Here is a 24,555-nt window from a genome sequence, read left to right on the forward strand (position 1 = left end):
AGACCCGGCACACAGTGCTGTAGGGAAGGCACTGACTGGTGACCTGTGGACTTCTCAACTGACAGGAAGTGGCAAGAAGAGAAGGCCCAGTGTGCCCAGCAGGCGTACAGAGCCCACGCTGGGGAGAGAGGGGCTGTGAACAGGAACAGAAGGCCTCAGTCTCAGGAGTGTGGGGACACCAGAGCTCCCATCTTCAAAAGGCAGTGTGGGCAGATGCAGCTCAGGCTGCTGGCAACACTGACGAGTAACTGAGGTCAGCTAGACTGATGGAAGATGGGGTGGGGTGGGACTTCCTTTAAAGGATAGCACAAGGGTTCAATGTTCACACTCATCTTTAAGTACTCGCAAATAATTTAGGGGAATGACTACTGACCAGGCCCTGCAATTGCAAGTTTGAACATGGAGAGTTACTACCACGGCTTGGCACATAAGCCCAACAAGTGAATTAGTGGCAACCTTAGCCTAAGTGCTTCTAAACCTCGTGTTTTCATAACATTTCTCAGTCACTCAGCTAACTTCACTTAATAGGATATAATTCAGAGAAAACACAAAAATCACTTCACATACACATTTTTTCTAGAACATTCCCCCATGTAAGACACTCCCAGTGTCAACAAGTCTAAAGGAAGCAGACAATGATGCAGTGTCCTCGCTGAGCAGCGCCCGGTGGCTACTTGCAAGAGGACAGTCCCAGGAATCCTCTGCGAAGGCGTTCAGCAGCCTCCCACCTGGGATTTGCCAGAGCAAGCCGTGCCATCGGGGCCCAGTACTCACTTGAACTCCTCCATGAAGGTGCCATGGTGAGCTATGTTTTGCCAAAGGCTTTTAAAAATAGTGCTGATGTGATAGCGAATTGTGAACTTGTCATAGAACTCGCTGGTGGCTCCAGTATGCTCGACGTCTAGGGAGGAAAGACAAAGGGACTCAGGCACACATCCTTTCTGACCTTTCGGATGAAGTTACTCACTGCAACGACCATGACAAGGCAGGACAACAGAGCAAGGAGAACACTACCTGTATCTCGGGTGGAAGGCACGGGAGAAACTGTGACTTAACTTTTCTTTTAAAGACTGGGTGTCATTACACAGCCCTGGACAGCCTGGAGTCACAGAGGTGCTGGGGTTACACCGTCTTTCCTTCACCACCTGATTGTAGAGCCCAAAGTTTTACCACAGAGCTCTGCAGTGGACACAACCTCTGCAAAGGGCTAGGAAGCCAGCATCCTAGGACACCGTCAACTCCTGCACAGCAAAAGCGCTCACAGCACATCCGCCCCAACTGTCAGCTACTAATTTAAGGAAATTTCACAGCAGCTCACGTGTGCATCTCTGGGCAGGAAAAAAAAAGTGACTGAATTTCCTATGTACCTATGATTTTAAAGGCTTCTGTACCAGACAAGTTCTTCAAGCACGCCCTAAAGTAGGGAGATGCACACAGACAGTCACGCTCCCGGCTCATGTCGCCAGCACCAGCATCCTCTAAATCTCAGGGTAAAAACCAAACTTGGTTATGCAGATGGCTAACAGTGTAAGCATGAGAAGTTCCAAATTTATTACAAAAGGAGACACTGTCAGGTAAAGGCAGTTACAGCTTAACAGACATAAAGGGAATTAAACGAGCTAGTGTTTTAGCATAGCATAGCTGTTAATGGTTGAACAGAGGCGAGGAGTCAGGAGTACAGGCACACTGCATGTGCTGGGGCAACAAAAAGCGATTCTCTCTCTCTCTGAAGACAACTGGGTAGTGGGTGTGTAGCTCATGCCTGCAATCCTGCACTGAGAGACCACTCTGGGTACTTGATAAAGTGCCTTAAATATAACAAGCCCCGCCCATCGACAATGTACCAGCAGCACAGCCATCAGTTCTTCCAGTGGCCTTTCAATTCTGCTCAAGAAAACGCCCCGGGATGTTCGAAGACTGATTTCCAAGGATGACAAACAAAATACTCCATTTATTTTTATTTTTACAACACTGGGAACTGACTGTAGGGTCTTGAGATGCTCTACCACTGAACCACACAGAAGTCCAGTTTTTATTAGAAAAAATTATTAATAATCCTAACATCTAAGACAGACGTGCTTTATGCACAGCTGAAAACCGTGGTCATGCAGGGCAGTGGTGGCGAACACCTTTACTCCCGGTACACTGGAGGCAGAGGCAGGTGGATCTTTGAGTTTGAGGCCAGCCTGGTCTACAAAGTAAGTTCCAGGACAGCCACAGCTACTACCCATTGCCAAGACAGATGTACAGTTTGGGTGTGCTGACAGCTTTTTACAGAGGGTTTGAGAGCCAGCAAGATGGCTCAGGAAGAAGTGCCTGCTGCCGAGCCTGGAGAGCTGAGCTCAGGACCCACATTCTGGAAGAACAGAAATGGCGCCCATAATTTGTCTTCTGATATCTATTCTTGCAAGAACCTCACTCCCACATCAAATATAAACGACACAACAGAGGAAGTAAAATATTACACAGGCTCTGAGCACGCAGATGATTTGGGACATTTAAATTCTTTCGCCGTGCTGTGGTTCAACCGAGTCTGGCACACATCAAGCTCCCTAACCAACTCCCACCTTTCTTCATATTTTCTATATTTTTCAAAGTCTACATTTCGGGAGATTAAAACCCAGTTTAATAATAAAAGGAGAAGTCTAAAGTGTCTAGCATGCTAAGACCTGACAGGATTTATGTTTTCTCATGCCTCACTCGTTAAGCTAACTCTTCTTTGGATGAACTAAGTGCCATTTTATTATGCAAAAGCGTGAACGAAGGTGTCGGCAGTGATTCAAGCAAGCTTGCAGAGGACAGAAAACTGGAGGCCAGCACAGTTACAGTCATCTAAGGCCACCCGTTTTGGGCTGCATCCTGGACACGGCCCACACTAAGCCACTAGTGTTAGTTCAGTGCCCATCCGTACCCTTCTCCCCACATTTCTGCTTTATTTACTCCTAAATATACCTCAAAATTATACTGCCCAGGTCCCAATTCCCAAGTCCTTAAATGGACTTGACTCTTGCTAATCTCCTAAGCCTCAGCCTGTCCTGGAACTCACTGTGTAGACCAGGCTGGCCTTGATCTTAGAAAGATAGATCCTCCTGACCCAGCCTCCTGACTGCTGGGACTAACAGCGTGCACCACCACGACCAGCTTGAACAAGGCTTCCTGCTGCCATCTTCCAGGTTCACCTCACTGCCTTCTTTCCTGTCATTCCTCAGCTGAGGTGACTGACGCTCACCATTGCATCCTCCCACAGAGTCTGGCCTGCCTAGACCACCTTTCCTGAAGTAGCCCGTCTTCTCCCAATCTACTGTCTCCAACTCTTTCAACTCTTCCACGTCTGCCTCTATGAGGGAGGGATCTTGGTGTCCTCCCACAGCAGGCCCAACAGAGACATTGCTGAATCAGTGATGGAGTCTCCCCAGCTCTGGGGAAGGAGGAGCCTAGATCTTGATGTAGCCATAGCCTTCCCAGCCTCAGAATTCCTCCTTAAGGAAGACTGTTAGGATTCGTCTAAAACCCTCTTATTTGAAGTTTAATCTTATTTTTGAAACAAGATTGTGCATAAGTACCTCTCCGAGAGATGCCGCTCCTGCAGCTGACCCTGGGATATACAACTCTAAGTCCTACCAGGGGGGCGGCCTAAGGAGGGACAGGATCTACGGGGCAGACCTGGGTGGGGTGGTGGGCGGGCCCGGGGGAGACTGTGCAGTCCCTGCAGTGTGGGTCAGAGCTTCAGTAACTGTGGAAGAGCAGCAGAGCGTCAGCCGCACTTGTGCTAGGGCCAGCTGCTGGGCACCTGTCACTGACTTGCCATTAACCTTCAGCGAGCTTCCTGACCTTTCTAAGCTCGAGTTTCCTCACTTATAAAATGGAGGTATTTATAGTACCCATCTTTTCGACAGCTACTCGGATCAAGTGACCACAAGTGGTAGCTATTATTAGGAAAGGTGTCATCTACCCATGACCATGGAGAGGCTCAGGTCAGACGGCACAGAGTTCCATGACTGAGGGAAAGAACGGATGACACCCGGAACGTCTATATCAAACTCTCTATTGTTCCCACTCTTTGAAAACTCTGCTACGGGATGGTGCCATGTATGAGACGCTATAAAGTCAACAGCAATGAAGCAGATTCACTACTCAGATGAAAACATTAGCTTGGACTGACAACAACAAACAGCGTAAACCGTCAGAAGGCCTCACAGGCAGTGGGCAGTGTGAGCTCTCAGGGGCCGGGGGTGGGGCGGGTCTGAGCTGGGCTAGTAAGTGATTTGCATAAGCGGATGTGGGAGCCTTGATGGCAGGATTATTTATTTACCTATTTGTGAATTTAGGTCACAGATTTAGACTTAACAACCTCGTCTCAGTACATCACCACAAGGCACACTCCAAAACCTACCTGTATAGAACTTCATGAGGGACGGTACCAGCAATTTGGTAGAGAGAGGATGGTTCTCAATCATCTCAAAAAACTTCTGAGTTCTCGGCTGAACAGAGGGGTTGGTCATAAACATGACCTCCACGAGCTTGGCCACTAGGTAAGGGTTTCGGATGTAGTTCTGGTTGCACAGCATCACAACGAGGAACATCACAATGTCCTGAGTGCAGGGCTCATAAAGCACCTGAGGAGAGTATCTGCAGAGGCAAGAAGGCACGGTGAGCCACCGGACCGCACCACCGAGAGCTCGCCGGTCAGGGAAGGAGATGGCACAGCAGAGGAGGGTACTGCAGTGCTTCTGCATGGTTCAAAACGATATGCACACTGGAACCCCACGGAGTAAAGCAAACACGGGTGCTGGCTACAACGTGCTTTAGAAAGGAAGCAAAGGCCATAACTGAAACTTCACAAAAAGATCTTCGCTATCCAAAGGGATAAAAGACAGGATCTTCTAAACAGCTTCAACTGGTCTCAAGTTCACTGCACAGCACACACTGGCCTGGAACTTGTTATCTTTTGCCCCTACTTCCTAAGTACTGGAATCTCAGGAATGCACGACCACGCCCAGCCTTACAATGGGCAACCTGTCCCATCTCCAGGACCCAACTGTTCGCAGGAGAGAATAGGATCCCTCAAATTGCCTTCTGACCTTTGAAGGAGCTCTGTGCATTCAAGGACCCCACGCATACACAAATAAATACATGTAATTACAAAATTTTTAGCCAGGAGGTGGTGGTGCATACCTTTAATCCCACCACTCGGGAGGCAGAGGCAGGTGGATCTCTGAGTTCAAGGCCAGCCTGGTCTATAGAGCAATGAGTTCCAGGACAGCCAGGGCTACAAAGAGGAACCCAGTTCCAAACATCACCCACGTTTGTACATAAGGGCTCTTCAAATGCCAGAAGAGGGAGTCATCAGGTCCTAGGCTACATGGTTGTGAGACACTGTATGGCTGCTGGAATTGATCTCCAGACCCTGGGAGAGCAGATAGTGCTTGTAACTGCTGACTCATCTCTCTAGTCCCCTGCCACCAACTTAAAACAAATGTCCTAATTTTAAGAAATTAAAAATTTTAAGTGAATATCTTTATATTACTGTGCTTAGAATAAACTTTAAAATGTGATTATTTAAATTCTAACACTGAGTTTACTCAGCAGTCGAACCTTTAGTCACCTTAAATTTGTCATTCTCACAGCACTGGCGAGAGCAGGCCCTGTACCTCGCCTAGGCTTCACAGCAGAGCTGGCCCTGGTGGCAGCGGTGTAGGTAAGCTGACTCTGCAACCTGCCTTGGACCACCCCATCCCCAGTGACTGCAGCACTCAGGAGAGGGCCCCCACCACCTCAGCTTCGCAGCACAGCAGGGCTGGCCCTGCACACGGATGCGGAGACCTGCAGGCTGGCACTAGCTGCCTCATCTACCATCCAGACCCGGGCTGGAGTTAGCCAACACCAACATCTCCTCATTATGAACAGTGGGCACCGCAGGACAGGGCTGGCCCTGCAGAGCCAGAGGTGCAGGAGCTCCAACACAGGGGACAGCAGGACACCTGGTGGGGTGTAGAGGAAGGCAGAGGCAGAAGCAGCCCAGCGACTCACTGCAATGAACATTTCCAAGTAAAGAGGTAAGGACAAAAGTTACACTGTGACTGACACACTGTGACTGATACACCGTGACACAGTGCAGCTTCCATGATGAGGTGTTTTGTGTTTGGTTGTGTTTTTGTTTTCCATTTTCTTTGGAGGGGGAGGTTGCAAGGGTGGAGGGAGGATACGAGGGGACCGAGAAATGAGTAGGGCTGGGTGCATGATGGGAAATTCAGAAAGTATCAATAAAAAGCTGAGAAAAAAATTCCTTGCCGTCAAAAATCCACATTATCACTTCTGACTGGGCCAGCATGGAGACAGCTTTTTTGTTCTTTTGCCAATTGAGGGAGAGTCTCACTACGTAACTAGACTAGCCTGGAGCTCACAGTCCTCCTGCCTGAGCTTCCAGGTGCTGGGATTATGGGTGTGCGCCACCATGCTCAGCCGGATGCAGCTTTTATGACATAATGCAAACTTGTTCTGTCTAACTTTGGATTTGGGCTGTTGCTGGTCTATGCTGCTTTCGCGTTTGAAACCAGACTTCACACACATCCCTCTGCCACCAGTACCGTCCCCACGATGATATGGTTATGGGGAATCACCTGTCACGGTTCCAAAATGAAAAGTGAAGGAACTCGAAGGGCTTTGGTTTTCCTTTCTGTTTTCGGTGTACTGGGGATTGGATCTAGGCCCCTTTACACGCTAGGCAATTGGCCTAAGGGATCCCACTGAGAGGCCAGTGAAGGCTTGAGCCCCTGAAATCAGGATTTTAGGAAAACAAAAATCCAAAAAAAACAAACATAACTCCCCACAAATATCAGACAAGATGAAACCAGTTTTTTATGAAGCTTCTCAAGTCTTACAAATCGGCACATTTTTGGTTCAAACGCAGCCGTGGGTATTTTAATTTGCGGCATTTACTGGGGCGTTTTCTCAGGGGCATGTTCAGTTGTCAAACACTCTGCTTAGGTCTCAGCAGCAGCTGATCCCAGGGCCATTTCCAGGACAGAAGCAGAACCTGTCACCCATGTCCTGCTTCTGTCTTGGAAATGGCCCTGGGATTGGCTGCTGCTGAGCCAGGTTTATTTCTCCAATTTCTTTTCTTTCTTTTTTTTTTTTTTTCAGAGCTGAGGACCGAATCCAGGGCCTTGCGCTTGCTAGGCAAGTGCTCTACCACTGAGCTAAATCCCCAAGCCCTATTTCTCCAATTTCCGAGCAGTTCAGGTAAATAGCGTTACATAACATCAGACTTAAGTGAGGCTGTGGTAAATGTAACACAGCTCCTGGCACCACGCACTGTACATCAGCAAAAGAGCAGACAGCATGTGGAGTACTTACTGTACAATAAAAAATAAAAATTCAGCAACATCTTCTACATAAAACTCAGGCAATGCTGCAAATACCTTGGGGACTTCTGAATTTAAAGGCAGTGTTATGCTGTAGAGGAGAAAAAAAAGCACAACTTACAAATGACGTCATGGCACGCTCATTACCAGGGTGCTGTACTGCTAAATACCCCACTCTGGAAAGAGCAGCCCTTACTGTGAAGCACACCTCTGTAAAATGCACACGGGCAAACAACTGTGACCTTTAGACATGCAGAAAGGATGAGGGAGACTTGGCCGAGCTTGGGTAAGTGTTTACCTCATCTTGACTTCTTGCTAGACTTAAGGCAGAAGTTAAAATGGGAAAGAAAACCCAAAGGTCATATTTGTAATTTCGAGCAACTCACACAGGGTGGCCAAATCCAGCCTGTATCTTATATAAGCACCCCCAGTCTTTTAGGGACAAAGGCCAACCTCACCAATACCGGTGATGTCAGAGTTCCAGTTAACGTAAGAGTCGTGACTTAAACTGCAGTGACGGTCAATGACCTTGGCTCCCTAGACAGGGTGCTTAGGAAGCTCAGAAACCTGTTATCTCTAGCACTCTGCTTCCAATTTATAAATCTCTTTTCCTAGCCATCCAATGTTATGGTAAAGTTTTAAAAATGACAGCCATTGGACTGGAGAGATGGCTCAGCGGTTAAGAGCACTGACAGATCCTCCAGACGTCCTGAGTTCAAACCCCAGCAACCACATGGTGGCTCACAACCATCTGTAATGAGCTCTGATGCCCTCTTCTGGTGTGTTGAGGACAGCTAAAGTGTACTTATACATAATACAAGGCTAAATCTTAAATAAAAAAAAAAGACAGCCATTAAAAAACATGGGGAAATATTAATACAGCTTCATATCATTTACATACAACCTCAATCTGACAATGAAAACACAAGTCGTCAGGAGGGTAAGGCTTCAGTTATGATAAACAACAATTAAGACAACCCAGAAGCCCCAGCGAAGAGGGAGGAGGCAGAGGAGGAGCCACTCACTCAGGATATGCAGGGTCCAGGACGCGCAGCATCAGCTGAATGAGAAGGCCATAAAAATTCAGACATCTTCTTAGGAAGCTCTCGTCAAGTAAGCCAGCGTCAGCACAGGCCTTGCACCGTACCAGTTTCTGTGGAAGTAGATGGCCCCCACCAGTAGATTAGTGCGATGCCAGGGCCCCTCAGCTCCAGTAGGCAGGGAGGGGCTAGGAGATGAGAAATCTAGGTTCTAACATCTCCGACTAGCCTCAGGACACGGGTGGTTGTGTCAGGTCTCTCTGGTTTCTGAATAAAGACTCCAGGAACATATGCCGTGCAAACCACTGAGCACATGGCCAGCAGTCAGTGCTGGAGGTCCGTCACTGACACCTTGGAAGATGGTGGGAAAGCCAGGCAAGTTGTATCTGAATTCCAGCACCACTACTTCGGTGCTACCCTCAAGCAAAACACTTGCCTCCTGGGCTGCAACGCCTCAGAGGACCCACCAGGAGACACGCACATGCCACATCGTGGTAAGTGGATGTTTAGCTCATTACCGACCCCGAGTCACAACCACGGAATATAAAGGAGGCTACAGATCTGAAAGAAGAGCTCCTGCCTGTCAGTTAAGACAGGGTCTCATTCTGTAGCTCACGGTGGCTCTGGTAAAACCATAGTCATGCTCCCATCTTGGCGTCTTGGCTAGGGTCAGCGCTGGGGTTACAGGTATCAGCCACTATGCCAAGCTCCACTTTGTAGCTCAAAAGCACTCTGGACTATTAGCAAACGAAAACCTGAAAATTTAGCTTGTCACAGAAATCAGAGACATTTTTCTCTATAATCCCACTAATCAAGAGAACCCATGAGGGGGCTGGGGATTTAGCTCACTGGTAGAGCGCTTGCCTATCAAGCACAAGGCCCTGGGTTCAGTCCCCAGCTCCGAAAAAAAAAAAAAAAAAAAAAAAAAGAGAACCCATGAGCAGCTAACATTCAACTTGATAGTCTGAACATAAACACAGAAAATGTACATGTGTTTCTGTTTTCCTGAGCTGTGTGTGTGTGTGAAGGGGAACCTTGTACAGCCACAATGCGCTGTGTCAACTGCCATGATAACAGGGTTATGTGTCCTAGAGTATGAGTGTGGCAGGGAGGGGTAGGAGGTTACACTGCGGTGGAGAACGCTTACTAATGATTCATTGCATACGCACATGTATGTTCTCTGCTTAGATTTAAATGACTGGATACAGAAATAGGCAAGGTATCAACAATAGTCCCATGTTACCTTGAGAGAAAAGAACAACCAAGAAACAACAGGGACACCTGAGCACGCGCTCAGGGCGTTTATTCTGGTGAGGAGATTACTACTGGGAAACGGGCCACGACGATGCCAATCAGCTACTGTACAAACCTTAAGCTGAGTTTTACAGCGCTTCAGCATTTCGCGGTGTCTGGTGGCCAGTGGGGAATCTTTCCACTGGCTTTCATTATTTTTCAAATCTTCCACGGTTCTGAAATTAACAAACAAACAAAACATCCTAAAGATCTAAGGAAAGAAAGCACCCAGGCCCATCTTATCCCAGCCCCTCTCTGACGTGACGGGTTTACACTCACATACTCTGCGTGTTTGTATGTTTGTGTGGTGTGTGTGTGTGTGTGTGTGTGTGTGTGTGTGTGTGTGTAGCCTTGGCCGTCCTAAATCTCTCTCTGTAGACCAGGCTGTCCTTGAACTCCACGCGCCTCTGTCTCCCAAGCACCAGTGTGAATACTGAGAGCCCCAGCACCTGGCCTCACACTTAGGTATTTTAAAATCTAGAGCACAAGCCAGGCAGTTGAGGTGCATGCCTCCAAGCCAAGCAGGTGGATCTCTGTGAGTTTAAGGCCAGCCTGGTCTACATAGAGAGTTCAAAGGTGAGAACTGTTTCAAAACAAAATAAAACCTAGAGTATATCCCAGTACAGTGAGTTCTGGTTTAACTGACAGAATTTTTCTTTCCAGTTGTGTGTGTGTGTGTGTGTGTGTGTGTGTGTGTGTGTGTGTGTGTGTGGTGGTGGTGGTGGTGGTGGTTGTTGATAGGGTCCATAGGGTGTGTGACGGGCTTTCTCTATGTAGCCCTGACTGTCTTAGAACTTTGTATGCAGAACAGGCTGGCCTGAAACTCAATACAGCTACTAGCCTCTGCCTCCCAGTGTTAGGATTAAAGGTGAACACCACCACTGCATGGGTAATGTGTCTTAAAGAATGTTCTCCATGGCACTCGGGAGGCAGATAGAGGCAGATCTTTGAACTCAAGGCAATTAGTCTAGGTAGTGCGCTCCGGGCTAGGCCTACACAGTGAGACACACCAATGCCCCATCGCCCCTCCCCCAGACAGAACTGCACTTTAGACCCGATGAAGCGTAAGTGAATTTGTTGTTCCCTGGCTGTTCTGAGATGTTAAAAACAACTTTCTTGAAAAAGTTCCAAGCTCTTTTGCCAATGGTGCTTCCCTCTCTCCTCAGCGGGCCCTCCCGCTGTCTGGGCTGCTCTCTGTGGCCTGCGGGCTCACTCTGAGGTGCTCCAATGCCTATTGTGCAGGGCTGTCCTGAGATGCTGCCCAGTTTAAACACTGGCTTACCGCCCAGGATTCAATTTCCTCATGGTACTGTGTAGAAAACCAGAGCCTGCTAAATGTCTAAACCTCAGACTTCCCTGACTCCGTTGCTGTATTTTTTTTCTCACGGAGGGCAGAATAGCTTCTGGAAGCATGGTGGCAGGGCAGTTTGGGCTGAGGCTGTGGTTCTACTGCTAGACCAGGCCTCACCGAGAGCCCTTTTCTGCTATTCTAAAGAGTTAAAATCACCCCACACATCCTACTTATCTCAGAAAAACTGGACCATTTGGTCTTGGACAAGAGGATTAGAGACAAAATAACAGCTTTTTTAATGACTGTTGCTTGCTTCAAGGACTGAAGCACTACGTTAATAGTCAAGAACAACGGGCAAAGAACATGGGTTCAGTTCCTGCCACCCACATGGTGGCTCACAACCATCTCCAACTCCAGTCTCGGGATCTGATGCCTTCTTCTGACCTCCAAGGGCACCAGTGGCAAACAAACATACACGCAGGCAAAACACTCATAAACATCAATAAATAAATCTAAGTAAGTATACAGACATCACATCCCAATCCTGAGACAAAACCTGAAATATTTGGTTGTGGTGGTTAGGGACTTCAACTGAGAAAACATCTTAGTCCGATTGGCCTGTGGGCGTTTTCTTTACTGATGATTGGTGTATGAAAGCCTAGCTTACTGTGGTGGTTCAGTTCTACAACAAGGCAAACTGAGGAAGCCATGGGGAGCAAGCCAGTGAGGACTGTTCCCCCATGGCCTCTCCTTTAGCTCCTGCCTCCATGTTACTGCCCTGATTTCCTGTCCTTGAGGGCTCTACTATGTAAGTCAACAAACCATTGCTTCTAAGTTGCTACTGGTCATGGTGTTTATCAATGGCCACACAGGGCAAAAGGGGCTTTGTAGCTGTAAAGGTTTCCTACATTATAGGGTTATCATGAAGGTCTTTCTAAGAGAAATATTGGGTAGGACAATTAGCCAGTGAAGTGGATATCTGGAGAAACTCTGTCACTGACTTAAAAACCAGGTAAATGTATCATGAAGCAAGAAAGTAGGAAGCTTCCAGAAGGTGAAAAACTGAGGTAACACTCTCCCCACAGAGTCTCCAAAAGGGATGGGACACTGATTCTGACTTCAGAGCAATGACATAGTCACTGTGGGGAGGCCAAAGCAAGTGAGCACAATGACACACATGGGTCTGGGCGCTGCATAAAGGAACAGGCACAGGGCCTGGCCTAGTGAAGTTCCACTTCCTGTTTGGGGACAGAACGCTGGCAGCCTTCAAGCTTGTGAGAGAAGGCAGTGAACCATGACCCCTCAGAGGCAGAGCCATCTACCACAACCAACACACGCACAGGCTAATTCCATGGCCTTCCACAGCTGCCTACCGGGAAGTCAGGGTCAGGACCAGGACTCAAATGGCTCACAAGTCTGGGGGACGGTGATAACGCCATGCACCCACACCTCTAAATCTAAGCAGCTTGTTGGCAGAGACTGCTCTTGTAATGACCTGTCACCTTGCAGAGCACTGCCCTGCATCCTACCATGCCACCCTTTAGCACCTCCAGAACCACAAAGTCAGAGCAGAAGTGCCTCGGAGAGACTGAAGTCACAAGGAGGAGGAGCAGGTGTCTCACGGCAGCAGCAACTGTCCCGTGAGCTCTATGCTAGGGGTCAGGATCCCAAGTCCAGGTCGGTGCCCTCTGAGGTAAGAAGCCAAAGATGGAGCTGCAGAGGCGGGGCCTGCCACTCCCTGCCAGGGCTGAGAGCTAGGAGCAGGCTCTGACTCCAGCCGCCCTCCTCTCCAGCTCCACTGTTATAGCCCTCCCTCCACAGCCATCCCTTTCCCTCCTTACAAAGCCCTGTGGCGGCAACGGCCCCTCCCAGATGATCCAGGGAAATCTCCTTGATCATGTCTGCTACATAACTCTAGCTGACACTCACAGGTTCTAGGGCCTTAGATGTGAAAACCTCTATCCCAGTACTCAGGAGGCAGAGGCAGGTAGATCTCAGAGTTTAAGTATAGCCTGGGCTACAAGGTGAGTTCCAGGACAGCCAGGACTACATAGTGAGACCCTCAGTCAAAATCAGTCAGAGTCACACACATGCACACGCACAGTCACACAGAAACTGAGCTTCTCCCAGGACCAAGTAACATACTTAATGTCAGATGAAACCAGCAAGTGTCTAGCCCACCAGGGCTACACGGTGAGCCCTTGTGTCCAAACGGGAGTGGGACGATATCCCACAAGACATTTAACTTCCTTAGCACATAGGAATTGTCTTGATCTGAAGGATATAAACATGTCTTCCTTACTCCCTCATTACCTGGACTACACGGAGTTCAAAGGCACATGGAGTTTCCCCTTTATCTGCTGTTTCACTTCCCAAGGCCTCAATAATTCATGGTCAGACACAATCAGCACAGCACAGTGAGACAAGACAGAGAGAACAGGCTTTGCTGGCCACACCTTCAGTCTCAGCATGGCAGGGGCAGGGGCAGGGGCAGGGGCAGGGGCAGGGGCAGAGGGGTCTTTGCACTCAGTGAGCTCTAGGGCTGTAAGTCAGAGTCTCTCAAAAAACGAAAAAGGAAAGGAAAAAGAAGAGGAAGGAAGAGAAAAGAAAGAAAAAAGAGATAGAGAAAGAGGCAGGCAGACGCTGACTCACAGAGTCCACCTCACAAGTTCTGAGATGCTAGACAAGTATGTCACCATGCCCTGTCAAAGCTTTTGTTACAGTGTATTATAATTGTCTATTTTTTCATTAGTTGCTAATCCCCTAGTGTATTTAATGTATCAAACCTTATAAGTATGTATTCATAAGAAGGCATAGGGTAAATAATAAGGTTTTATAGCATTCATGGTCTTAAGTAGTTAATGGTCTCGCACTTCTACAGTCTGCGGTACTGGAAGTCTTCTCAGCAGGCTGGGGCTGAAAGAGGGCTCAGCGTTGGGAGCACTACTCTTAGAGAGGATGAGTATTCCATTCCGGCCACTAACATGGTCATGGTGGCTCACAAGTGTCTGTAACTCCAATGGCCTCTTTTGGTTTCTGAGTGTACCAAACACATGGTATACAAACATGCATGTAGGCAAAACACTCATGCGCATAATTAAAATAAATTATAAAAAAACCCAAAAAAACCCCCCCACAACCCTGGGGTTGTGTCACAACAGTCACAGGGTTGTGAAAAAACTGCACACACATGGTGACCAGAAACACATGAAGGAAAAACACTCATACATAGCTAATACAACTAAACAAATCTTTAAAATAAAAAAATAACAAATTACTTCAAAAGTTTATAGTCAATGAACTAAAACATAAAAGTATAAGAAGAATGGATGGTGAGCGGTGGTGCACAAGTTTAACACCAGCACTTGGGAGGCAGAGGCAGGTAGATCTCTGTGAGTTCGAGGCCAGCCTGGCCTATGGAGTGAGATCCAGGATGGCTAAGACTACAAGAGAGCTGGTCTGAAAACAAACAAACAAACAAACAAACAAACAAACAAACAAACAGAATCTACAGAGTCCATGTTAGTGCACACGATCTGAGAAATGTATCGTTACAGATATTCAATGTGACGGTTTTTCTGACCCAGCAAATGTCTGTTGTCATGTGCTGAGATGCTCGTTTGCTTGGAGAACCTGACCATGCAGGGTTAGATACTTGGGTTAGAAACAGCCGTGGAGCTAATGATGTGATGACTGACAAGTGAGGCTACAAGCCAGCCTTTGGGCTCCTCAGACACAAACATCAGGCCAAAGGCGAGTTACTCATCTCTCATGATTATCACAGGAAAACAGGGTGGACAGCCCAGAGCCAGGTGGGTACGCCGAGAAGGCAGGCACCCCTCCCAGTGGTGCTGGGCCATCCTCACTCACACCAGTGGTATGATGACACAGTAGTGGACGCAGACCGGGCTCTGCCATGCACACAGCCTCTCTCACACATACTGCCCACAGCCAACTCCGTGTGCCTCCAGGCAGCAGTTAACCGCCAGCCAGGACAGGGAGCAGGACACGTACCTATTGAGCTCACGGATGGCTCGGAGCCGGCGAATGTAGCGACGACAACTAGGCAGGATAGAGAGATGGTGAGCGTGCAGGGTGAGAAAGAAGCATTCTGTAGGGAATTTTGGCTCAGAAAATGGAGGCTGATCTCCATCTAAGAAGAAAAAACAAACAAACAAACAAACAAACAAACATGAACCCTTCAGTGAAGTCAGTTACAAGTCTTAAGGAAAAAAATCAATTCTGAAGGAAAATAGGTTAAGAATATTTGTGTGCATATGCCTGCTGTGTGTGGACATGGTGTGCATGTGTCTGGTGTGTGAGGACAAGGTGTGTATGTGTCTGTGTATGAGGACACGGTGTGCATGTGTGTGTACATCTGTCTGGTGTGAGGACATGGTGTGCATGTATGTGTGCATGTGTCTGTGTGTGAGGACACGGTGTGCATGTGTGTGTACATGTGTCTGTGTGAGGACATGGTGTGCATGTGTGTGTACATGTGTCTGTGTGTGAGGACATGGTGTGCATGTGTGTGTACATGTGTCTGTGTGTGAGGACATGGTGTGCATGTGTGTGTACATGTGTCTGTGTGTGAGGACATGGCAATACATACATGAGGGGCTGGAGCTTGCAGTGTTCTACACCTCAGTTTTGAGACTGGGTATCTCACTGAACATAGACATCAGCTTGGAGGCTAGACTGGGGAATGACACAAAGGTCATCCTGTCTCCTTCCCTCCAGTGCTAGGGTGACGATGTGTCCTGTCATATGAGGGTGTGAGGAAGCTGAGCCCAGGTCCTCATGCCTCCTCACAGCGCTTCCCAGACCATGTGAGCCATCTCCCCAGCACAGGAAATTGTATTTTGTTGCTTTTTGAGACAGGGTCTTCTCTAGGAACCTCTGGCTGGCCTGGAACTCACAGAGACCTGCCTCAGTGCTGGAAGTAAAGCAGACAGCACCAAGCCCAGCCTCCAAGAATATTTTTTAAATTACAAACTTAGTTGATGTTGCAAGAGAAATAGATTCCTCAGCTTTGTTAATGTCCTGCATCCTCTTGTCTGATTAACGATGTGTCTTCCTGATATAGTCTATAAAACCATCTTAATTCTCTAAGCTAAACCTATTATTTCAATCTGAAATAATTAGGCCAAATTAATAAACTATGGTCATTTTTCTACATGTTTGTGTTTCTGATCTAGAAGAACTATGTATGAAGCCATCAATGTTGTGAGTAGAGGCAGAAACTAGAATCATAGAGAGGGGACCATTATACAGTTTTTAATCAGCCTGTAACTGGGCTCACAGGGTAGAGGTCACACTTCACACTTGTGGATAAGTGTGGTGTCAGACCACCTCAAACACTTGTGGTTTTTGTGTTAAACATTCAAATAATCCCACGAGTGTATATGAAACACACCCGAGCTGCCGCCAGCCATGGCTGTCTGGGCGGGCTGACAGCATCAGGCTGTTTGTCCTGTGCAACTGCACCCTTAACCAGCTGCAGTGCTGCAAGGGCACAGGCTAGCTGCTTAGGACATGAGGCAGGAGGATTGCCCAGGAACTTGAAGCCAGCCTAGGCAACACAGGGAAGGAGTCCTCAACTCCAAGCTCCTGACCCCGGGGTCCTGCTGCTCTAACAACTGTCCTCTCTGTGCCTCTTCCCCGGCTGCAACAGTATTACAGCTTCAAGATGGCCACATTCGACTTTAGAGTGATGAAATGAATTGCTGAAAAGCATCTACCTCTTCCTCTTCTTGGTCTTGGGAGGCAGGGTTTTGCTACGTAGCCCATGCTGACCTTGAACTCATGATTCTACTATGTCAGTCTCCTGAGTGCTGGGGTATTGGTATACACTAAAGAAGGCTGAGCACTAAGTAATCACTTTTCTTAAGGTGAACATTTGATCATGGCATTTCCATGTTCAGTAAGTAGGAATTCATCCCACTCCACACATAAGCAAGATTATTGTTATCCCACCTTAAAATACTTTCAACTGCCAAAATATAACACAAAATCTATATAAAGTTGCTGTTATTGGGCTGGAGAGGTGGCTCAGTGGTTAAGAGCACTGGCTGTTCTTCCAGAGGTCCTGAGTTCAATTCCCAGCAACCACATGGTGGTTCACAACCATCTATGTTGGGATCCAATGCCTTCTTCTGGCCTGCAGGTATACATGCAGATAGAGCACTCATGTACATAAAGTAAATAAATCTTAAATAAATCTTCTTAAAAGTTGGTTATGGTGTCTTTCTTCACATTCACACCCATCTGTCCTACATGCTGAGTAATTTGATGAATTTTTACTACACTAATTTTAACTCTCTCTCTCTTTCTCTCTCTCTCTGAGCATGCAGATGAGAGGGCACACAACAAGGCCCCACGTCACTCACAGAGCTCTGTCAGCCACTCGTTCACATCCTCCATCGTTGCATTTATCCGTGTCTCATCGTTTGGCAGAGTGATCCGACATCTCGGGTGGAATATGTAAGTGGGGTCGACCGTTTCTAACTTGATTTTTGTACTTAGCTGCTGCAGGACCCAAAGGAGATTCAGCATGAACCCGTCTGTAGACACCAACCGATCATCTGCCTGTGACAGAAGCCGCAAAGCAATCGAAACAACTGTTAGACACACATCTCACAAATTTGGAGCAACTTCCTACGAGAGAGAGCACATTCAAACGTAATCAAACCCTAAAGCCCGTGACAGTCCATGTGGCGAGCACTGTCAATCAGCTAGCAGGTGCTAGCCCAGCAAGCTTCCAGCCATCCATCATCACAGACTCTCTGACCTCTGCAACAGCCCCAGAGCCCATACAGTACAATCCCCATTTCAGAGGACTGGAGACCAAGAGGCAGTCAGTAAGAGCACAGTCACTGTGGCTGCTGTACTGCCCCACACGGTAGCTTTCCCGTTTTAAGCAGTGAGCACAGTCCTGTGTGAATAACAGAGTGGCCACTGCACACTCAGAACTATTCTAACAGTTTCCACGCAAAAGGCTCATAGCTGTCGCTCTTAATCCCACTTAGCAAGAGAAGAAACTGAGGTACAAAGCAGTAACTATGAGGTATGGCCAATTTACAGACCTCACGTGGTAAAAGCCAGCTGTAAATGTGGTCCCTATACACTTACATATAACATGAGGGAACTTTTGCAAGTGAGCTCTTCTGACTGCATAGCTCTTGGCCGCTGTGACAATGTCAACAGACTGGACGTGCCAGAATACTAACTAATGAGCGTCAAAAGACACTGGGATTCCGCTCTTCTCTATACGCTAATTCTTTCGGTCTGAGACTTATTCTTACAAACAATCTGCATTTTAGTTTCCCGCTGTCGCATTAACAGTGGAGTGCGATGAGCTCTTGATGCTCCCTCAGGTCTGCTTCCAACCTCACTCGCTGTCATTCCATGGCTGACAGGTCCTGTCCATGGATGCTGACACGTACCTGTCCACGGATTCTGCCACAGTCCTCATCGGTAAACCCTGGCCAGACTCAAGAGCATGGTTTCTTTTGTTACTGCCCGTATCCCCCGAGTCACAAAGGCCTGTGTTTTGGGCTGGCGATGATGCTGCCTCACCTAACACTATCACCAAGAGGGCTCTTCTCTCAGCCTTGGAATGGTTGGTTCTTCAGTCGAAGCTTTAACAAAAGGATGTTCTGCTACCTGATCAAATCCACCCCTGAACCGTCGTCCCGGCACTCTACTCCTGAATCCCCCACACTTCGATCACCGACTGCTACTGTCTGGATGCTGGGCTCGCATGTCCACCCCTGCCCAAGACCTGCACGACAGCAGGGTGCTTGCCGGTCTCGTCCATGCTGCCTTCCCAACTCCCAGAACACAGCCTGGGACGTGCTAAGTCATGTCTGCCCGCCCTGCAGAAACGGGTTCAATGAGGAACTGAAAGCACTTGGGACTCCTACCTGCATCTGCGCTTTCTTCATATTGGCATTGACAATGGCTGCCATGTAACTGAGTGCTGCTTCACGAGTTTCGCCGTTTAACAAAATACTATGCAGAATCTTGAAAAGCTCTTGCTAAATTATTTTCAAAATGAAAAAACAATTGATTAACCTTTTACTTTAAGAAAGCCTCCCTCTCCCTACCTTCCTCTCCTATGTCCACTCCTTGTAGGGAACCCAAGTACAGTCAACAAATAGGGTGTGTGTGTGTGTGTGTGTGTGTGTGTGTGCGTGTGTGTGTGTGTGTGTGTGTTTGAGAGACAGAGAGAAACAGAGAGAGAGACAGAGACAGAGAGACAGAGAGAAATAGACAGAGAGCGAGAGAACAGCAGCCACAGCCGGCAACAGGGAGGACACTAAGTAGTCAGTGTTAATAAACAGCCTTTGCCTCTTCCCTTGCATGACCAGGGCGGCCTCCATAAGCAAGGCGTTGTACTTTTACAATTTAGAAGGGAAGACATAGTACTCTGGAGCGAGCATGGCCACCAGGCACGCCAGCCCCCAGCTTAGGTTTGCTCTGTCCTTCTACAGAGCCTGGTCCTTTACTGTTTTGCTGCACTTTTTTTTTTATAAAGGCAGGCACCACTGCTTGATGACCCCCAGGTCATGTTGGATGGCCTACCTCATAGTGCATACATAGTTTCTTTCACTTGGGCAGGACACTCCTGGAGAAGTGGCATAGCTAGGTTTTAGTCACTGGGGATGTCTTGACTGGCATCCCTGAGGTGCTAGGCTTACATTTTAACTCTCTTCCCAACAGAAGCAGCAGCAGCAAATGCTAAAAGCATTGAGGTTGGGCCTACACAGAGCACCTTGTTTGTAAACTGACTTCTATGGCAGAGTGACCCGGGATCCCTGGACCTATGAATGGGCCCTTCGCTCTAGGGAGGTCCTCTCTCTGAACACCTACCCGTCCCAGCTCCAGGTAATGCTGTAGTGACTGGCTGACCACACGGGTGTTCTCCAGGGTAATGGCAGGCCCTGAGAAGTATTTCTCAACCACCTTTGCCTGAAAGGGGAAGCACGCCATCAGAAAGAGCACAGTGAGCGCCGACCCGAGATGAGCAGCTGCCCAGGGTGTACTTACATCGTCCTCTGCGAAGACAGAGAAGCTAAAGAAGGCCCCTAAGTAGGAGAGTCTCTGCAGCTCCCGCCCAGAACCAGGGCTTAAGGACTTCGGCAACCACAGGGGTAAGGAGGCGACCTAGACACAGCACAGAGGGACAGTTAGGCTGCTGAGGTGGCTGGCACAGGAGGAGCTCAGCGTGCCCAGCAGCCAGCTACACAGGTCCCGAAAACACAAGGCACAAACAGTCGAGTTTCTTGTGAACACTTCTGACCTCAGACAGAGGGTAGTCTCCAACTTACCTATTTATACGGTTAAACTTTTATTTATTCTTTCACAACCGTGCGTGTGTGTGTGTGTGTGTGTGTGTGGTCTGATGTATTTCTTGTCCTTCTCCCACTAAGGCCCTTCTTCCTCGGGCCTGATTACCCTTCTGTGCTGTCTGTGTAGCCAGTGTGCATCTCACTGTGGACAATGACAGGACTGTGTGCGCATCTGTTACTTCATCAAGGTCACTCTACCATACCAGTACAATAGCAGAGGGTACACTACTGAGGACTTCCATTAACTCTCTACAATAGGTCTGTGACGTTTGAAGACTCACTCTGATGCTACCCAAAGGCTCTATTCCCGTGGCACCTGCTCTTCTAGCTGCAGAGCACTTACCCCCAGAAAATCAGACTTCCTTGTAGAATTTGTAACAAATAATGGCAACGTAACAGAGGAGGGCGCCCCGCCCCCACAGATGCCGTCTTTAGCTGACACTACTTTCACCCGGGGGAAGGCACTTACCAAATTGCACATAGGGTGTGTCTTCCCGAACTTGGTTTCACAGAGTTCACCCAGTGCCTAGAAACAAGAGGGGAAAGAGTCACTGCCATGTCTCTGTCTCACACTGTGCCACTTGTGACAGCACAGGACAGCTTTCATCTCCTCTACACATGCTTGGGAAGCTCCCTGGGAAGCCATCAGCCTTAATAGTTTAACTACTAATACACACACACACACACACACACACACACACACACACACACACACACAGACACACCTGTGAACTACCAAACAACAAAAAAACAAGCAAACAACAACAAAGAAAAAGGAAGCAGCAACTTAGACAAGGAGAACACAGCACGGGCAGCGGCCCGCACACACCCTTTGGACAGAGGCACCCTTTGGTGCTGGTGAACACATTTCCAAACACCCGAGTTTCCCTTTACGTCATTTCACAGCACAAGATCTACTGCACAGACTGAGCTAATCCCTGCCAGCACCGCCCAGGGCTTCACTGTGGACCCAGAAGCTACCTCATAGCCCTGAGCCTTGGACAGGCGGGGAAGTCAGGGGTGTAGGGAACGGCTTCAAAGTTTAAGTTCTCGTGGCCTAGTGTAGGGTATCACATTAATACCACAGGGAAAACCAGAAACAACCTCAACACCAAACAGCTGGCAGCAAACTGTCCACAACTGAGGGAAAAACTGAGGCTGGCTGCCAGACGTCATCGTACTGCTTTATTGTTGCTGCTGTTACCGTTGTGGGGTGTGGGGGGGGAGTGTGGGTGTGGGTGTGAGGTTGTGGGGTGCGTGTGGGGGGGAGTGTGGGTGTGGGTGTGAGGTTGTGGGGTGTGTGGGGGGGAGTGTGGGTGTGAGGTTGTGGGGTGTGTGGGGGGGAGTGTGGGTGTGGGTGTGAGGTTGTGGGGTGCGTGTGGGGGGGAGTGTGGGTGTGAGGTTGTAGGGTGCGTGTGGGGGAGTGTGGGTGTGAGGTTGTGGGGGGAGTGTGGGTGTGGGTGTGGGTGTGAGGTTGTGGGGTGTGGGGGGGGGAGTGTGGGTGTGGGTGTGAGGTTGTGGGGTGCGTGTGGGGAGTGTGGGTGTGGGTGTGAGGTTGTGGGGAGTGTGTGGGGAGTGTGGGTGTGGGTGTGAGGTTGTAGGGTGCGTGTGGGGGGGGAGTGTGGGTGTGGGTGTGAGGTTGTGGGGTGCGTGTGGGGGGGAGTGTGGGTGTGGGTGCCAGGTTGTAGGGTGCGTGTGGGGGGGGAGTGTGGGTGTGGGTGTGAGGTTGTAGGGTGCGTGTGGGGGGGGAGTGTGGGTGTGGGTGTGAGGTTGTGGGGTGTGTGTGGGGAGTGTGGGTGTGGGTGTGAGGTTGTGGGGTGTGGGGGGGGAGTGTGGGTGTGGGTGTGAGGTTGTGGGGTGTGTGTGGGGAGTGTGGGTGTGGGTGTGAGGTTGTGGGGTGTGGGGGGGAGTGTGGGTGTGGGTGTGAGGTTGTGGGGTGTGTGTGGGGGGAGTGTGGGTATGAGGTATGAGGTTGTGGGGTGTGTTTGTGTGGGAGTGTGGGTATGAGGTGTGGGGTTGTGGGGTGTGTCTGTGTGGGTATGAGGTATGGGGTGTCAGGCTGTGAGGTGTGTGTAGGGGGAGTGTGGGTGTCAGGTTGTGGGGTGTGGGTGTGGGGTGTGTGTGGGTGTAGGTATGAGGTATAAGGTGTCAGGTTGTAGGGGGTGTAGTGGGAGTATGTGTGTTCTTCCACACAAAGCTTTGCTATATTGTCCATGCTGGCCCAGAACTTTCAGTTCTCCTGCCTTCACCTCCTCCTATGTGCTAGGATGGCCGGCAGATCAGCATAAGAAACAACCCTCTGGAGATCACAGCATAGGACAAACCAGAGTCCGCCAGTTATCAATCCACCAATAATCCCGTTCTTTCTAAGCTAACTTCAATAGTCCTCCTCCCTCTTCCCCCTCCCTTCCCCACCCTACCATGCCCCCTCATTACTGTTCTAGAATTAACAGCAGGTCCCAGTCAAATCCGTCCTCCCACAATGACTCCCACCAAGGGCATTGCATTCTCTTCACTGAGACACTAAACTGAACCAGATGAGGACCGAGCACGGCAGCTCCAAGGGAGCCTTACAGGACAGCGAGGGCCACAGCACTGACTAAAAGCCTCCCATCCCACCCCATCCCATCCCATCCCACCCCATCCCACCCCATCCCATCCCACCCCACCCCATCCCATCCCATCCCACCCCATCCCACCCCTCCTGAAGCAGCAGGAGACTCCACTTCCCGCTCTCGGCCATACGGTTTATGGGAAACAGCCCCAGAAACACGCTCAGCTCACACTTTTGATTTATCTACTTTCTTGTTTTCTGGAGACAGGATCTCACTATGTAGCACAGGCTTGTCTAGAACTCACTATCAAGTCCTGGAAATCATTGTCCTCCCTCAGCCTCAGCCTAATCTGCCGAACTACAGTGCACCTGGCTCGTAGGCAGGATGTCGTGTGGCTGGGATACGGTCACACACTGTACAGATGAGGGAGACCCTGAGCGCCGCATCCTCCTGTCTGGCTCTGCTGGGGTCACGGATGTACCACACCTGGACTTTTGTTCTGTTTTCATTTTAGACAGTGTCACTCTGCAGCCTGGGCTGGCCTAGAATTCTCTGAGTAGCCGAGGCTGGCCTTCAATTCACAGCATCCTCTCTCAGATGGGCCCAGCTTCAGTGCATTCCTGCGTTATCACCAACTTTTCCATGTTAAGGACAAGATGGTCTCATTTTCACCATTTGTTTGATTTCTCGGTTTGTTTGAGACAGGGTTTCTCTGTGTAGCCCTTGCTGTCACTGGAACTAGTTCAACAGACCTGGCTGGCTTTGAACTCATGAGATGTGCCAGCCTCTGCCTCCCAAGTGCTGGGGTTAAAGGTGTGAGCCACCACTGCCCGAGTGTCTTGGTTTTCTAACAGTAGCCCTTCTGTCTGTCACCTGTCTGAGCGTCTGATACAGTTTAAGTGTGAAGACACTTTGTGAGGATGCCACTTTCACCCTGAATTACGAATGCACTAAGGGGAGAGCTTGTTTCCCAAGCACCTGTGAGTTCGGGGTACAGGGCACATCCCCAACATTACGAGTGACGCACATAATGGAACTGAATGAAAAGAATGAGTAAAGGAACCAACATGACCCTGTAACAGAATACCAGAAGACATTCATCTTCCAAAATTTCAAAGAAGCAAATGCTGGACAGACAGAAGCTTCTCGTTTGTTGCTGTTTGTTTTTTGTTGTTGTTTTTTATTTTCAGACAGGGCTTCTCTACAGAGCTCTGGCTATTCTGTATGGACTATGTAGCCCAGGCTGGCCTCGAACTCACAGTGATCAGGTGCGCCTGCCCGTCTGCCAAGTGATGGAATTGAAGTATGGACCACGATGCCTCTCATATGTGTGAGTGTTTTACAACAGCTGACTCCTTGGGAGGATCTAGCTAAGGACTCTTTCTGCAACCTCTGCATGTTCTGAGCACCTTGTGGCACCAGGCACATCTACTTTGAAACAAAGACCACAGATGAGATGTATGGCCTCGGGGACTCGCTCTCCCCAGTACAGAGACACACTATGCTGCTCCATGGGGTACACCACTGCCCTCTGACCTCACTTGAGTAATTTTTTGCATGGGTGTTGCATGTGTGGATGCCATGTGTGTCCATGTGGGGGGAGGGATGAATTGATGCTGAGAATCTTCCAACTTATCCTCACTGAAGCAGCATCTCTCC

The 24,555-nt window shown here is 48.9% G+C and overlaps 1 protein-coding gene across 3 annotated transcripts in view; it reads right to left on the reverse strand.

Annotated features, from left to right (window-relative positions):
- Ube4b (ubiquitination factor E4B) overlaps positions 1 to 24,555 on the reverse strand; it is a 103,941-nt gene that overhangs the window by 14,254 nt on the left and 65,132 nt on the right. For all 3 annotated transcript variants that reach the window (NM_001271198.2, XM_087548512.1, XM_087548511.1), the window contains 11 exon segments: positions 775 to 901; positions 4,394 to 4,629; positions 7,357 to 7,455; positions 8,390 to 8,517; positions 9,774 to 9,873; positions 15,003 to 15,141; positions 17,378 to 17,576; positions 18,914 to 19,027; positions 19,863 to 19,961; positions 20,040 to 20,156; positions 20,811 to 20,867. In NM_001271198.2, coding sequence (NP_001258127.1) covers positions 775 to 901; positions 4,394 to 4,629; positions 7,357 to 7,455; positions 8,390 to 8,517; positions 9,774 to 9,873; positions 15,003 to 15,141; positions 17,378 to 17,576; positions 18,914 to 19,027; positions 19,863 to 19,961; positions 20,040 to 20,156; positions 20,811 to 20,867 — 1,415 coding nt within the window.

Source organism: Rattus norvegicus, chromosome 5, assembly GCF_021556685.1.
Source record: "Rattus norvegicus strain SHRSP/BbbUtx chromosome 5, alternate assembly SHRSP_T2T, whole genome shotgun sequence".
NCBI lineage: Eukaryota > Metazoa > Chordata > Mammalia > Rodentia > Muridae > Rattus > Rattus norvegicus.